General features: G+C 35.3%; 2 protein-coding genes across 2 annotated transcripts in view; one reads left to right on the plus strand and one right to left on the minus strand.

Annotated features, from left to right (window-relative positions):
• Positions 1-6955, minus strand: part of IKZF3 (IKAROS family zinc finger 3) — a 76643-nt gene extending 69688 nt beyond the window's left edge. Inside the window, exons 1-2 of the mRNA XM_033091849.1 lie at positions 6822-6955; positions 6295-6590 (exon numbers count right to left, since the gene is read on the minus strand). Coding sequence (XP_032947740.1) covers positions 6295-6301 — 7 coding nt within the window. The 5' untranslated portion in view covers positions 6302-6590; positions 6822-6955. The remainder of the gene's footprint in view (positions 1-6294; positions 6591-6821) is intronic.
• A 3506-nt stretch (positions 6956-10461) lies between these two features.
• Positions 10462-16359, plus strand: ZPBP2 (zona pellucida binding protein 2). The gene is made up of 8 exons (XM_033089081.1): positions 10462-10510; positions 10640-10705; positions 11990-12115; positions 12760-12921; positions 13568-13786; positions 14343-14425; positions 15493-15673; positions 16265-16359. The coding sequence occupies exons 1-8, from the start codon at positions 10462-10464 to the stop codon at positions 16357-16359; spliced, it is 981 nt and encodes a 326-aa protein (XP_032944972.1).
• Positions 16360-16688: the final 329 nt, after the last annotated feature.

The raw sequence follows: 16688 nt of genomic DNA on the forward strand, positions 1-16688 counted from the left end.
CTATAACCCGTTTCTATGTGTAATTAAAAATTTATAAACCAGAAAAAAAGACAAAAAACAGAGGTAGATATATCTTTTCAGATTAGTGTTTTTGTATTCTTCAGATAAATACACAGAAGTGGGATAGCTGGGTCATATGTTAATTCTATTCTTAATTTTTGAAGAATACCCAATTTTTGAAGAATACCAGTAGTTTCTAAACTTTTTTAAAAGAAGTATTTCATCTTTTAAAATGAAATCTTACATGAATTACCATACATAAAACAGAGAAAAGAGTACCTTAGTATACAATTATAATAAGTTCAAATATATTTACTAATTACTACATATATTTAATAATTACTAAAAAGTCAAACAATCAGAACAAGGCTGCTTTAACAAACAAAAACTGAAAATTTTGAATTATGGATGAAAGATGCAGCTGTATTTTATCAAGGTCAACGTGTAAATTATTTGTGTATTTTATCTTCTTTGCCAATAGGACAAAAATAAAGATGCATACATATAAAAACTATTACTACCACTTGCAAATGTTTCACCTTATTATTTCAGAATGGTTTTTAGTTAACTATCTTCTGAAATTTGAAAGAGGATGGTAAGCAATCTTCATTTCAAAGCTGGATCACTAAAAACATCTAACAATTGCTCATGTTCTTGAATTCTGAACATAAACATCAGACAAGAAGACCTCGATCTTACAGTAAGTATTTTAAGAATTTGTAGTACATGCTCATGACGTAGCATGCTATATATTCTTGTTATGGAGCAGCTCATTACTACACGAACAAAAGTATTTCCCAAGCACCTTAACCTGAGCCTTTATAGGCACTTAATTAAATACACAGAATGGGAGAGTTAGTGATACTCTTACTTAAATAATTCTACATGAACAAATATGCACAGGAAAAAAAATAGGGCAGAACCACAATCTTACTCAAGCCACATTTAGAAAATGTTAGTATTTTCAAAAAGTTGGTTAAAAAGTTTTATTTTGAGGTCAGAGTATAAATTTATATATTGATAATCTTCAATGAATTAAAATTTGATAAATGATATGCATGAAAGTCAAATGAGATTTAAATCTAGTTATCCCCTAACGTGTATTTATGGTACTGTCTACATAATACACAAGCATATAATCAACTATTAATATTAGCATGTGTGATGTCTTAACTACAGAGAAAAGGCAGATGATGGCAAAAATGGTTAGCTGTCTAAAGTTAAATACTAAATGAAAATACTAATGAAAACTAATAAATACTAATGAAAATTAGTTACTTCTAGTTTTCAAACTAGAGCTATTATATATCAGTTATAATGTAACTCCACATCTATACAATATGTTTATAGTTTGGTAAGCATGATCTTTTTTTCATATCCACAGTGTCCATATAAGTACTATTGCAGGAAATTGTTCTGATGTGCCAAATATTCTGATAATTAATAGTCTTTCAAACAGATATCACTTTGCAAATGAACTGATAGTGCTGTGATAAAGAACTCAAATTAAGTGAAATATGTTATTCTTAACTTTAAGAATCAAAACATTTGATTTGAAGAAATGGTTTACTGTGGAAATTGCTGTGCTTCACTGAAATAAAGAATGTAGCAAAAATTTTAAGCAAATACAAAAGTTAGAAGGCATTATATTATTTTGCCTGGAGCAGAGCCAATATTGGACTAGAAAAAGATGGTAGTATTCATCCCGCTAGATTTAGCCAACATTCCAAACTCTTCTACCAAATCTTTAACAGCACCTCTGACAAATTAACCAGCAAAATTAACTAGTTTCAATGTCACTATTTTCCTTACTCTCTTTTCCATAAAAGCTGAACAAATAAATAGTCCAATGACCAAACACACAAGCAACTCATTCACTAATTTATTCAATAAACATGCCTTCAGTTCTACTATGTGCTGGGGACTGGGCTGGATACTAGTTATCACTGGAGATAAAAAAAAAAAAAAAGATCCCCACACTTTGGAACTTGATAGTCTAGAAAGTGTATTAATGACCAAAATAAGCAAGAAATGTACCTAAATAATCTTTAATTAAGAGTTAAGTGTAGAAAATACAGTTTTGTATTGTTTCATCAGTGATGTTATTAAAATATTTTCTATTTGCCTTATTTTTTTAAAAGTTTCCTTTATAAACACAGAAATAACCTGATGCGACAAAAATTTCAACTCTAAGAACACTCATTAATAATATAATTTGTGGTAGGTATATGTGTGTTGCCAATTCCATCAACATAAAATGTCAGAAGGTGAGCTGATTTCGAATTATTGACAATGTAATATTGTTCATAAATGCATTTTATTCTATTTCATATCCATTATTAAACACCTACTTTTTTACCTTCCCTACATGGGACACATATCCAGTATAATATGACATCAACTCCGTATTATTTTGATTTACTTTATACCATTTTTTGGGGCTCTAAAAACTTTAATTTTGGATGCAGAAACAAAAAGCAGATTTCAATTAAGGCTGAAAAAATCATCTCATTCAGGCTAATTTTACGGTACCATCTATATCTGACTGATTGAGAAAGCAAATTTCTGCTCATATTTGATCTATATTTCAATAGACTAATGTGTCATCCTGAAATCTGCTGATATAAAGTTAATAGATAACATTTGGCTTTAAGTGACAGTCTAACCAAAAATCCCAGTAACATTTTTGTTCTCTAATCTTTCTTTATACCATTTAATTAAGCACTTTAAAAAATTTCTGAGTTCTATCAAAGAATTGCTAGCACCAATCTCTTACAAAAATTAAAGACATCATAATAAACGTAATAAAATTACTTTACAGCACTACTTTCTTAACTGAATGCAACAAACTCAGAGGATCTTTTATGAACCCAGGAACTGTTCCTGGCACTGAGCATACAAAAATAAGAAGCTTAAAGACCAATGGGGGAACAAACACTTAAGTCAATAAATAATTTCTGTACAAGTAGCAGAAGTATGCACAGAAAGGAAAGGTCCCTAGTCTAGTTGGAGGGAGGTGAGGGGCTGCGTTAGGGTAACCACCAGAAGGCACCAGGGAAGGTCATCAGAAGGAGGTCATGGTGGTGATGCCTGAACAGTCTTGAAAGACGAGTAGGCATAATCAGGTAAAGAATGGAGTGAAAATTTTAGCAAAGACATCGAAGTGTGAAATAGTATATTGAATTATAGAAATTTCTTTTAAATTATGTTCTACCAGGATCCCATGGCCTTTATGTGACTTTGTTCCTTTGAACTTTACCATTTCATCCTTCATCCACTTATAATGGAGGGCTAGTAAACTCTACCATTTGGAGGCTGTATCTATGTAAATCTCAACCATCCAGAGCATAGAAGGGAAACTTGAAATGAAAAATGGCTTCCACAAAAGCCATCTGGTGAGAAGTAGAAGATGACACCAAGAAAGAGAAAAAAATTGCACAATAACTTGGGAATATTTAGTGTGAGGGCATTCAGCTCTGCACAGCTCAAAATCCCTGTGAGAATATACTATAGAACAATAACACATTACCTCATGGTCAAAATAGTGACCCAAGGTCACCAAGATAAAGTTACCTCTTGTGTACCTGTTTATAAAGCAGGGGGCTGTATTAAATACACTTAGAAAGATCTCTATCCAATATTGTTTAAATAGAAAAGTTTTATATTAAATGGGAAACATGCCAATATCTGTGAAATTCATATTTGTGAATCACTTCATTTCTCACCCATACCAAATAGAAGGGATGTTATTAAAGCATGAATAAAATTTAACAACATAAAGAGTCTTTGGATAGAAAATATTTAGGATCACAGATTGTGAGAAAAAAAGTTATAGCTTCTGATTTATTATATGCATTCTCTTTTCATTTTTATATGACAAAATTCCTATTTCAAAAGCTTATTTCATCTGACATTTTCACGCATAGAAAGTCTCAATAAATATCTGTTGATGAATGAAAAGATGAATGAATTTAAAAAGATTTTATATGCTAAAGGAATAACTGACTGTACAGCTTCACATTTCACAATAAACTGTAGCATATTAATTTGGCCACCAAATTAGGCAGATAATAGAGGTATTCCATAAAGTATTCTACTTTCTTACATTGTCAAGAAATGAGAGGTATACAATATAGGTCAAATCTCTATTCTAGACTGAGACCAAAATATCAAGATAATATAAAAATACTTTATTTTAAATATTACACACATGAGCCAGATTAGTCAATCTTGGAGGGCTATATATGAACCAGATACTTTACTACATCAAATACTCTGTCTTCAAGGACCTGATGCTAAAATAGCTGAATTCACATCATTAACATTTTTGAATTTTTTACTTTTTGATTTAAGTGTTGAAGTTTTTGCATTAAGCCTATTATATACCATCTATCTCTATGGATTTATGGATTTAGTCTAGTCATCTAAACTCACAGCTGATCACCGATCTATACTCTATATTGTATCTTTTTCCATTTGTAGTCTGTACATTCTGAATTAAACTCTACATAAGTTTTCATTCCTTCCTTATTCAGAAAGTCTTTATCCAGGCTATCTAAAAGTCTTTGTTACAGCATTAATATCCTAAGTTATGCTATTTAATTTTATTTCACATGAAATAAATTAATTCAGTAGTATTAACATTTACAGAGAAACACTCCAGTTTCCACGGATTTACACTATTCTGTACGTTATTCTTGAGAAGTGAAATGGTTAAGATTAGGAAAAAATAGTGTTGGAGTACTGATTTATAACTCCACAAAACAAATTCAGCAATTCATTTGTAATAATTAAAGCATGAGAGTTTTAAAAATTATTTCTCACAGTGTACAGCAACCTATTTTTTTTTCCTGTTCTTGGCCAGTGAAACCTTTATATGTTAAAAATTACACTTCATAAACCATTTTAAAAATATTCAAAGTGCCAATTTTTAAGTTATTTTTAAACCCTGATAATTTTAAAATTTAAAAGCATAAAGAGTTTTTCATAAGAGAAAACACTTGAAGCTTTATTCAATAATGGCCATTTAAAAGTTTCTATCCACATAGTAAATACATACGTTCATTGACTTATCACTAGGCATTCTACTTAGAGGAAAAAAATGTGTATATGGGCCAGACAGTTAAAAAAATTGTTAGCATACCCACATACAAATGGAGGATTTAGGACTACACTACCGCACTCAATTATATTGTGAAACAAAAGCACTACCATATTTATCTTTGTGTCCCAAAGTATTTAATCAAAATTTAATTTTGTGTACTCTAAACCTAAAGCTACCAAAGATCAAGGTTCACTGGCAGTAAGAGATCCTTTGATTATCATGAGGAAAACATCCATGCTATTCATAATATTTATCAAATTAACATTATCTATTTATTTATTTTTTTAAAGGAGGGTGCAGCTCACAGCAGCCCATGTGGGGATCGAACCGGCAACCTTGGTGTTACCAGCACCACGCTCTCACCAACCTAGCTAACCGGCCACCCTCAATTTAATGTGTTTATTAGGTATCAGTATCTCATTTATTAATTGAATGTTTCTCACAGATTCTTATTTTCTAAATATCACCACCTCCCCCCACTTGAGACGCATCTGCCATTTTCAGGGTTTCAGAAACACTTGTTGAAAAAACTACTGAAAAATTAACAATAGCAGTGTGAAATTTTAATTATCCCAAGGAAGTACATATTGAAAACTTTTGAGAAGCGAGGATAGTTTTATGACTTTCAAAATTAATTCAAATGAAACTGAACATGAGCCCGATTTTTGCTTTGGGTAAGGAAGGATCACTGGAAGATTGAGTTCCAAGGGACCAGCAAGTGCCAACCACTTTAAAATTTACCTTTCCCACATAACAGCATTTACTCATAGAAGAAGAAAGAAGAAAAAAGGCCACCTCTCTTTCTAAACAAGTCACTCAGATTAGCCTAATTCCAATGGACACTGAGGCCATGGACGAAAAAAAAAATCCAGAAGGATTAGTTATTCCGACCTAGGTTTTGCTGCCATTTCAAGGATGCCCCCTAAGTATTCTTCCTCTGCAGACTTAGAGTTGACCCCTCATGTCTGACAGACAAGCCTTAATAAATTGCAGAGAAGTTACCACTTTCCAAAGTTAGGTGGTGGGGGGCGGGAGGGGACAGATGAGAGATGTATGATAACCGACAGGCAAAAACAATTTTGACAAAAATAAATAGAAGCAAAACCGAGATTCAGAAAGGAACTCTCTCTGCTGCGTGCCTGGTTGAGCTTTTCAAAGACCCCTTAGAAAGAAGAGGGCTGGAGGCTCACCTTCCATCTCGCCGCTGGGCTGGACTGGGCTGGAGCTGCAGCTCTTGCTACCCGGCCACTCCACGTGCTCCTGCCGTCGCCAGGACGCAGCGCGCAGCTGGCGGGAGATTCCCGGCGCGGGGAGTCCCCGGGATCCGGCCGCCGCGTCGGCGCAGATTGAAAGGGGCAGGAGCCGGCGACCCGCGGGTACGCGGGGTTACAGCGGCGCTGGCTGGCGGCGGCTTTAAAGGACGTTCACCTCGAGCGGCGGAGGTTCTGCGCCTCCGGCTCTTTTTTGAATGTCAAACCAGAGAACACTATAGGATGGAAATGGGGCATCAGTAAATTGTCTCAAAATGTCTATTTTAGAAAGATAATAGATGGGAAAGTAATATCACATGGGTGTGGGGGGGTGTCTGGACTATTTTTTTTTTTTTTCTTCTTCAAATTTAAGTTCAAAGAAGTTTGTCTTAAAATGACCAAGATCGTAACTTTTAATCTGGATTCGGGAATAATAGCCATGAATACCATCAATAATGAGAACTTACTTCTTTCGAAGTTTGTCTCTCTTCCTCAGTTTTTCATTTCACATGATAAAAGTTCTTGATCCAAGTTTTCAGAAAGTTCTAAAATAGTTCAAAATGATTTTGGCACTTTCATCAACTCAACTTTTCATTTTTAGAAGCAATTCTCTCACTTTTGTTTTTCCATCTGGGTACTGCTTGGTTTACTTACCACCACTCACAAAATACTACACACTCTATTTATATGTTAATTTTCTACTACCCTGCCTTCTTCCAAATACAATCTGAGACAGCTTATATATATATATATATACACACACACACATACACACACACACACACATACACACACACACACATACACACACACACACACACACAATGTACCAGAAAACTAAAGAAAGTAGAGCTAAAGGGAGGGTAGTGATAAGATAGTAAAATTAACTCAAAGATGTACACAGAGATGTTCCAGTAAACATCCTCCCAACTTTATAGAAGTAAAGCACACATTTGACTGTGTGCTTTACTTCTATAGGAGTAAAGAGGAAAGGGGAAGTGACCACATAATAGTTTTTCAAGGCAGAGCTTTTCTGCACACTGAAGTCTAAGGGACATTGTTCAGGTGAATCCTTATCAAGATACCCAGTGTGTTGAATTGGACAACATGTGAATGATTCTCAAAAAGGCCACTTCCACTCTTTGTTGAAAGTTATATTGTTAGTATATAAAATATAGTTGAGACTTAAGGCTGGGGATTTTTGCATCAGCAGACCACATCAGAAGAAATCCACACTTACGAGTTAAAGTATGCGTGTTGTAATTTTATAAATTTTAGTTTATTTTAAATATGCCTTGGTAAAGGAGAAAATATATATATATATATATATATATGTGTGTGTGTGTGTGTGTGTGTGTGTATACACACATATATATACACATATATATATGTGTGTGATTTGAATGAGTGAATAAATGAATGAAATGAGTGAATACCTTGCATTGGCTTTAAGATCATGGTACCTTGGCAGCATCTCTATAGCTTGCATGGGTTGGAATTCTACCAGATAATATCAACTTCAGAGAAATATTCTAAATACTAGATCTAATTTTAGTATTGAAAGGGGAAATTTGTTGTTTGTTAGTTTCTAAAAGCAAAAATAGCACATCAAAAGTAGCAGAAGAGGAACTGTAAAATTTCACAGGGATGGTGTAAGGATGAATAGTTATTTGGTTATTAAAAAGTTATATATATTAAAAAAAACCTTTTATTATCTTCCATGACAGTGTTCTTTATACTTAACAGTGGAACATGTTAATACTTTGTAAAATAATTCAGAATTATTTCAGACTCCAGAGAGTGATACCTAAGGGGATAAATAAAAAGTGAATGGGTAAAATAATTTATGTAGCCACTCCACCCTCAAAGATGTGGAGCATAACTCCCCACTCCTTAAGTGTGGCCTTCACATAGTGACTTTTTTCCAAAGAGTGCCATTTGAAAAGGGTAGCAGGAGTAACTTTATAGTAGAGAAACCTGACAAACACTATCTCAGCTAGGAGATCAAGGTAACATTTATAGTGATAAGGTATGTTGATAGAATGTACACTTGATATGATGTGATGACAATGACATTTTACCTTTGTAGTTTTCTACCCCAAAAACCCACAACCCTAGTCTAATAATGAGAAAAACATCAGACAAATTTCAACAGAGAGGCTTTCAGCAAAGTGCCCAACCAGTTAAGTTCAGGTCAATGTCATCAAAACTGTCATTAACTGTCAAGATCATCAAAAACAAGAAATGTCTAAGAAACTGTTACAGCCAAGAGGAACCTAAGGAGACATGATGACTAAATGTAATGTGGGATCCCAGATGGGATCCTGGAGCAGAAAAAAGGATATTAGTTAAAAACTAAGGAAATCTGAATAAAGCATGGATTTTATTTAGTAGTAGTGTATCAATATTTGTTCATTAATTGTGAGAAATGTATCACACTAATGTAATATGTCAATAGTTGGGAAAATTCAGTGGGAATACATGAGACTCTCAGTACTATCTTTGCAATTTCTCTGTAGATTTAAAACTATTCTAAAATTAAGTCTATTTTAAAAGTGCAAAGGTACTTTCAACAAACAACCACTACCCATTGGTTAAGTTCCTTCCAAAGTATCCAAAGTTTATCACTCAGGATTTGCAAGGATCAATTACTTATAATAACTGGGAAACTAATTAAAACACAGGATTTATAATGTACTTTGACTGAAACTGGAATGATAAACTTCTAGGGAATCAAACACAATGCCTGAATTTATCTTCAATATCATCACATTAAGAAGCAACAGTTGAGGCTAAACGATGAATCTATTACACATGGTAACTGACATGGGTGGATCTGACTCACTGAATCACATTTCATGGCTTATGCTATGTAGGTAAAATTAACAGTGACTAAAAACGAAATCACTGACAAAGGTTGCTCCCGGACCATCAGAGATAGTCCAAGTACTGACTCTGCTCAAAGGAAATAAAACTGAAAAAAAAAAAAATAAAAAACCCTCTTGATCTCACCCCAAATAATCATTCTGCACCCTGTCTGAACCTTGGGCTCTCTACCCACCAGCCTACTCAAAACCACGACTGAGGGTGTCCCACTGCTAAAAAATAGACATCACACAGGCCTTTCAGGCCACCAAATAAGTAGCCAGGAAGGAACCAAGAAAGACACAGACAGGCGCGGTCTCTTTTGGAGCTTTCTGATCTTATCAACCATCTCCACAGGAAAAGCCGATTTGGGGATCCTGCCTTTCAATAGGGCCCGTTTCTAAAAGCAAGATTATTACACAACCCTAGATAAAGTTGCATGAAGGGTCTCTTAATGTAGTCTGATACCTGAAGGTGAAAATGAAGATTAAATGTTCTTCTCGAGTGGGAAGGCCTGGAGACGCCTTGTTGTATGCACTAGTGGTTCTTCAGGTTCTTCATTTTGTGGGTGGAAGAGCGCAGTTAGGTAAAAACTGGGTGTAAGAGTTTGAATAGGGTGTACAGTTTCAGACTGAGTTCACGAGAAGAAAGGCATAGGAAATGCCCACGCGGGGCTCTCTGCTTCCTGTGAGGAAAAAAATTCTCACAAGCCTCTCCCTTCCTCCAGTACTAACATAATGGCATCCCGCACCCGCCGTACTTGGGACCCGCGGTGTTCCTCTCGTCGATCTCATCAGCCCCCACAATAAGGAAGTGACCGAGACGCCAAGCCTTAGGCTCTTTTCCTTTACCCTTCTTCTCACAGAACTTATTCGGAGAACTAAGACGCCCACAGCACCGGAAAATGGCGCCAGAGGCGAGGTGCGAAGCATCCGCACGCCGGCGGCTGCGTGCGCGCAAGGGGGCGGGGCGCTGGCCTTCCACTCGAGGGGCCCAGCGCCCTCTCGCCTCGCCCCCGGGCGCGATCGCGCGCCGGACGCTCCACCCCCGTGCGCGAACCTACAGGGTTCGCAAGCGCTCTCCTGCGCGGCCGCTCCGGTGGTAGCGACCAACGGGTGGAGGAGCTGACCTCGGCGGTTTGCCCCGCTGTGTGGAGGAGAGATGGGGAGGCGTTGGGCCTGGGCAGAGGTAGGAAGGAGCCCGCCCCTCGACGCCTCCCGCGACGGTAGCCCCTGAGCCGTGATGCGAGCGTGGGTCCTACTCTCCGCGGTGCTCTGGTACCTCACAGGAGGTGGGGCTCCTTCCACCAGGTTCCTAGGCCTCTCCCTTCTTGCCCGTCCTGCTTCTCTACTTCGCTCCGTCTCGCCCCATTCTGAGCTCTCCTCTTCTACCCAAAAGTAGTGGTTTCTTTCCTCCGCAGTTGGATGGCAGCGATCTTCCGAACTCACTAAGAAAGGCTTCATTTATGGCAAGCCAGGACACCCAGGTAGTGTGGACCGCTTCACCCGCACAGTCTATCAGAAGAGCCGTGGTGCCGTGGACCTGCTAAAGTTGTTCCGCCCTGGGAAAGGGAGCGAATGCTTATTGATCGCCTACCGTGTGCTCTGCACTTCCTGAAGGTTGCATCTTTTCATCCTGACAGTGACCCTAGTTGTATCACCTTACGTAAAGCTGCACAGCTCGTAAGGAGCTAGCATTCAATCCAGATCTCTTCCTCTGATGCCACCTCACTTCCAGGTGTCTCTGATGCTTTGCAACACGCCAGGCCCACTCAGAGGAGTAATTGCCAGGACTGGAAGTCGCTCTCTTTGGAATACCCTTATCCCTTCCCTTATTAAGTAGAACTACACATCTTTTAAGACAGCTCAAATGTCCTTTATCACCGCGATGAAACCTTCCCATACCTCCCAAGGAAAATTAGTCACCCGGCTAACTTTAGATAACTTTGGATCAGTTCATAGCATTTTGTCATGTTTGGAATCTCTGCATGTTTGGAGCCCTCCCCATCCCTGCTGCCATCAAATTGTAGGACAGTGTCTTCTTTAAAATTTCAGAGACTTGCATTCGGTAGGCTTTAAAATTAATACCGTGTTTTCCCGAAAATAAGAACTAATGGGAAAATAAGCCCTAGCATGATTTTTCAGGATGACGTCCCCTGAACATAAGCCCTAATGCATCCTTTGGAGCAAAAATTAGTGTAAGACCCGGTCTTATTTTCGGGGAAACACGATATCTTGTGGGACTGCATTGGTTCCAAGCAGACTATTGCTGCTTCCACCAAATCTGAAACAGAATAGGTAATTGCAGAAAATCTTCCTTGTATGCCCCAAGTAGGCTTAATTAATGTTCCTAACAGAGGACATTTATAGTTAAGTATCAGGTTTCCCTTAGGGATGACAATGATCATCTTTGAAATAGTTTTACAACGAAACTCAATTGCTTTTCTGATCCTTTAACTGATTCCACTAACCCTTCAAAAATTGCTTATAATGAGTTCTGAATCTGTACATTAAAGTGAACTTTTAAATGTACATTTTTATAAACAATTATATCACAGAAAAAGACAAAAACTCACTAGTAGTCTAGACTTTTAAAAAGCCATGAAAAGCAAAAAGGACTTTAGCCTTCTAAATGTTATAAAGATATGCTGATTTTTTAAATAGGGAAATCAAAAAGAACTAATGAGAGTGTCTTTGGGACAGAACGGTAGGAAGTACATCTCTTAATTTTGCTGTATAATGTAGTTATATATTATTTTATTTTGTCACAGTGAAAATATATGTAAAATTACATCACAATAGCCCAGTCCTCGTGTGTATGGATTTAAAACGTGCTAAAAAAGAAACAGTGGACCCTACCTACTTATGGATTGGGCCTAATGACAGGGTATTAACAGGTAAATTCCTTGATTTTAATACCTTCTTTTTTTAATGATGTGAACATTTTTTAGAAAAGCACTGTCACTTATTGGAATGAACAAATTGAAATTTAATTTTTAAGTGCAGTTTCACTTGCTCCATATTTAGACAAATCATGTTATATCTCGGTCGGTGCCTTATTGTTTTCTCCTTATTCAAAAACTGAAGCAGTAATTTTTGAATCCCACTTCCCAGAGCTCTTCAAAATTTTTTATAAAACCTAAAATTTATCTTTCTGTAATAGGAGTTGAAGTACCTAATATGTACTTTTTCATGATATTAGAAGAGTGTCTTGGATTATAAGTATTATTTCTGTCTTATTTGAAGAATTTGTATAGCACTACAAGGCAGTATAATTTCATTTACTGAATTACTGGCATAAACCAATTGAAATTAGATGCCAAGAAATGAATTGAAGAAAATAAAAATCTGCTTCCAAAGTGTACTTTAACGCATGTTTTCCATGGAGTATTATGACAGAATTAAGATTTTATTGAATTCTTGAAGTTAAAATACTCCATTAATTTTTAAATTTTTGTATTTATTTGTAACCCCAAGTTGACTAAATAATATTTGAATTTTTATATGTTAAATAACCAAGTAATTTACCATTTCTCTTTAGGAAATTATCGAATAAATATAATTAAAACAGGAAAGCTGATGGTGAAAGATTTTGTGGAGCCTTTGTCAGGACTTTACACATGTACTCTTTCTTATAAGACTATCAAAGCACAAACCCAAGAAGAAAAGATAGTAAAGCAGAGCTATGACTTTATGATGTTTGGTAAGAATATAGGCACATTGTAACTTAATACATTTAGTTTGGATCAGAATTAAGTGTATGGTTTCTTAGTGAAAATGAGTCTGTTATATATAATCATTATGACTTAAGGATTATTTTGGGTGTATTTGACCAGGCAAACTCTTAAACTGACATCAAGATAGTGTAATCTAAATAATCCTCTTTCAGCCTTCCACTTCCCACTGTCTACGTATACAATCACAATCTCCTTTACCACAGTTTTGCCAGGTATCTTAAAAACTGATGTTTAATTCTGCAAAAGCAAATTAATGATCCTTTTGACTGGACTATGCTGACAACAAAGACACTTTCTGCAAATTAAGAACTTTCTCCCCCAAATCTTACTTTTTCCTTGATAACTGTTATCTATATAGCCAGCCCACAGAAGCCATTTCTTCTCTTGTACTGAGTAGATAATATATCAGATGAAAATAACCATTTTTCATTAAAGTTATTAGTTTTGTATATTTTTGTGAGGACAAACTGGTAAAACATTTCATTGGATAAGTTAAATTTCTATGCTGATTTGCAAGATTGATGGATTTAATATTACATGTTATTCGAAAATTGTTTGGTAGAGGAAATTAATGCTATGCACAATTGTTTTTATTCTCATCTTTTTAAAAAGCCTATCGGGAACCTGATTATTCGTATCAGATGTCTGTACGTTTTACCACAAAGTCTTGTATAGGAAGATATAATGAACAGCTTTTTAGAGTGCTGAAGAAAATCTTGGATAATTTAATCTCTGATTTGTCATGCCATGTCATAGAACCATCATTTAAGTGCCATTTTGTTAAACTTCCAAAACATGGCCTCATGCACGAGCTATTTATAGCCTTTAAAGGTAAAAAAGTGTTTAAACTTTAATTTTATGATTTTAATCTTGAACCAGGGTAGATTACAAAATTAATTATCATATTATGTGAGATATCTTACAAATAGTAGGCTTTAACTGTTTGTTAAGCACTAAAATATATTGTTGGTCTAAGCCTGGTTATAGTTTTAAAAATTAACACATTAATTATTTACCTACAACTATGATACACTGTTGCTTATTTTTTAGAAGTCAATATAATTTTATAAATATAGACTTTCTGCAGCTAATATTTAAGATAACTTCTTACAGAATTTTAAATCGTATTTTTGAGAACTTCATAAAAGGAGCCAAACCAAATTTATTTCTATTCTTTTTAAAGCCTTGTAGTTACTTCCATTAGCCCCCAGATGGAGTGAAATCATAATGTATAAATTATTCAAATTGTGCACCTTACTTTATTACTGGGATTAGATAGACTAAACACATGCACCCATTCATACTGAATTCAGCATTTGGAGCTTTATTAGAATGTTTGGAACTTTTTAGAGTCCTTTTGTGAAGATATCATTTTTTTCCTCTCCAGTTAATCCTTTTGCACCAGGGTGGAAAGGGGCATGCAATGATTCTGTTGATTGTGAAGATATCACTAATAATAATATCCTTCAGGTGAGAATTTCATTGTAAGAGGAAAATATTTGAATAGTCAATAAAGCTACTTAAAATTCTTTGTAACTACATTTTATTAATTAAAAAGTTTCTTCAAAAATCTATTTCTCCAAGTTGTGAATATTCATCAATAATGAAGACATTCTAAGCAAGTAGATTTGAATTTTTTTAAAAAAAAAAAGTTAAATATAAAGTATTATTGATTTTGGGTTTTGATTATTTTAAACTGAGATTACGAGTGTCTTAGTGGCTATTTCATAAGGCTTTGTTTTGAAATAGTACATTTGGAATATTATATAGCTCCCCAAGTTGATATTACGTATTTTTCTATGACAGAAGGATGAATCCCTGGTCTTCGTTCCCCAGATGTTAACTACCCAGCAGCTTTGAGAACAACCTCACAGTCATGTCATTCTATGTTAAATCAGTGGCTCTTCCGAAACTATGTATGCTGATCATAATAGTCGCTACCTCCTCTACCATCCTCAGAGGCTAAGAACATAGTCTAAAAAACGTCCCTTCACTCTCCTGGTCTAGTTCCTAAGCCCATACCCTTTATAGTGTTCATGGTTTTTGGGAAGCACTTAGTTAATATCAGTCATTATTAAACTATGTGAAAAAAACCATAAAAGTTACTTCATTAGTTTGTAATGCTGATTAGAGAAGTTTTATATTAGTTTCAATTTGGCTTGGCCCTTTGAAATTAGAAATAATTGTCTATGGCCATACCACCCTGAACACGCCCAATCTCGTCTGATCTCAGAAGCTAAGCAGGGTCGGGCCTGATTAGTACTTGGATGGGAGAAATAATGAACTCCCAGTTACCTACAAATGGAATAGACCTGCTGCAAATAATTCAAAACAAGTGTTTTTTTTACCTTAATTTAATGTTTTTTAACCATTGTACATATGAATTGACAGTAATTGATAACTTTAGTGTTAACACACAACTTTTCAGGAATTCATGGATGGCATGCTTATGCTATGTTTCATGGCCTCTGATGCCGGAGGAGAAATTGGTTCACAGTTTAGTCATTGTACTTTTTTCTGGTACTTTTAAATCGTAGGCAAGAGATCGAATAGAAGAATTTTTCCGGAGCCAAGCATATATTTTCAACCATGATTTTAATAAAACTCTACCAGCTATGCATTTTGTGGATCACAGTTTTCGAGTAGTACGTATGGATAGCTGTCGTCCAGGCTTTGGGAAAAATGAAGGTCTGCACAGTGATTGCGCTACCTGTTGTGGTAATTATGAACTATAAATATCTAAATATTTAGGTTATATAGTCAAAAGAATAGATGAGTAATTCACTTAGGATAATGGAATTGAATCTTTATAGTGATCCTCTTATAGAACATATTTAGCTAAAGGGAAGTGAAAATTCAAAGTCCAAATTCCTAAATATAATTATCTTCATGTACATGAATTCTTCCTAATGTACTCTTTTATACTACAAAACATTTCCATAGTGTTCTGACTTAAGCTACTAACTGTGAAGGAAAACAGAATGGTCCTACCTAGAAAACAGAGAATTGAAAATAGAAACTAGAAAACTGCTAGAAATAGGAACTCATAAGTGGGGCAATGCAGAAGGTTGTGTAAAATGCTAATACTAATGGAAAAACAGTTAAGATTCTAACTTTCTCCTGCTTTAAGATCATCAAATTACAATATTTGAAACTCATAAATAATCTTCTACAATTTAGTTGGCTGAACATTATTCAGTATAACAAACATACAGAAATGGTGTGACATTGAAGGCAGATTAATATTATTGGTATAAAACACCTCTAACTGAAATTATAATAATCTACTCCATGTGTTTTCCTCTGCAGTGGTTTGCAGTCCTGGGACTTTTAGTCCTGATGTTGATGTTACTTGCCAGATCTGCATTTCCATCCATATCTATGGAGCTAAATCTTGCCCATAAATTTCAAACAAAAATTGCAATCTGAAGACTAGAGGTGAAATGCATTGTTACTTGCTGTGGAAGTCGGGAACATAAGATTTGTTCACATCCCAGAGCTTCATAGATAGCTCCATTAAGTAAGATCAGTAAAACCAAAACATTGGAAAACATACATTTTAGAAACTTTAAAAAGATAATTCACGTGGCATTTTTAAGAAGGCATTTAGTAATATCTCCAGTGTACGAAGGAAAGTGTATTAGTGGATGATTTTTAATGAACTGTGTTTTGTTGTTTACAAACTGAATCTGTCACTCTGTACCTAAGACTATATTAAGGTCAAGAAGAGTAG

Source organism: Rhinolophus ferrumequinum, chromosome 21, assembly GCF_004115265.2.
Source record: "Rhinolophus ferrumequinum isolate MPI-CBG mRhiFer1 chromosome 21, mRhiFer1_v1.p, whole genome shotgun sequence".
Lineage (NCBI taxonomy): Eukaryota > Metazoa > Chordata > Mammalia > Chiroptera > Rhinolophidae > Rhinolophus > Rhinolophus ferrumequinum.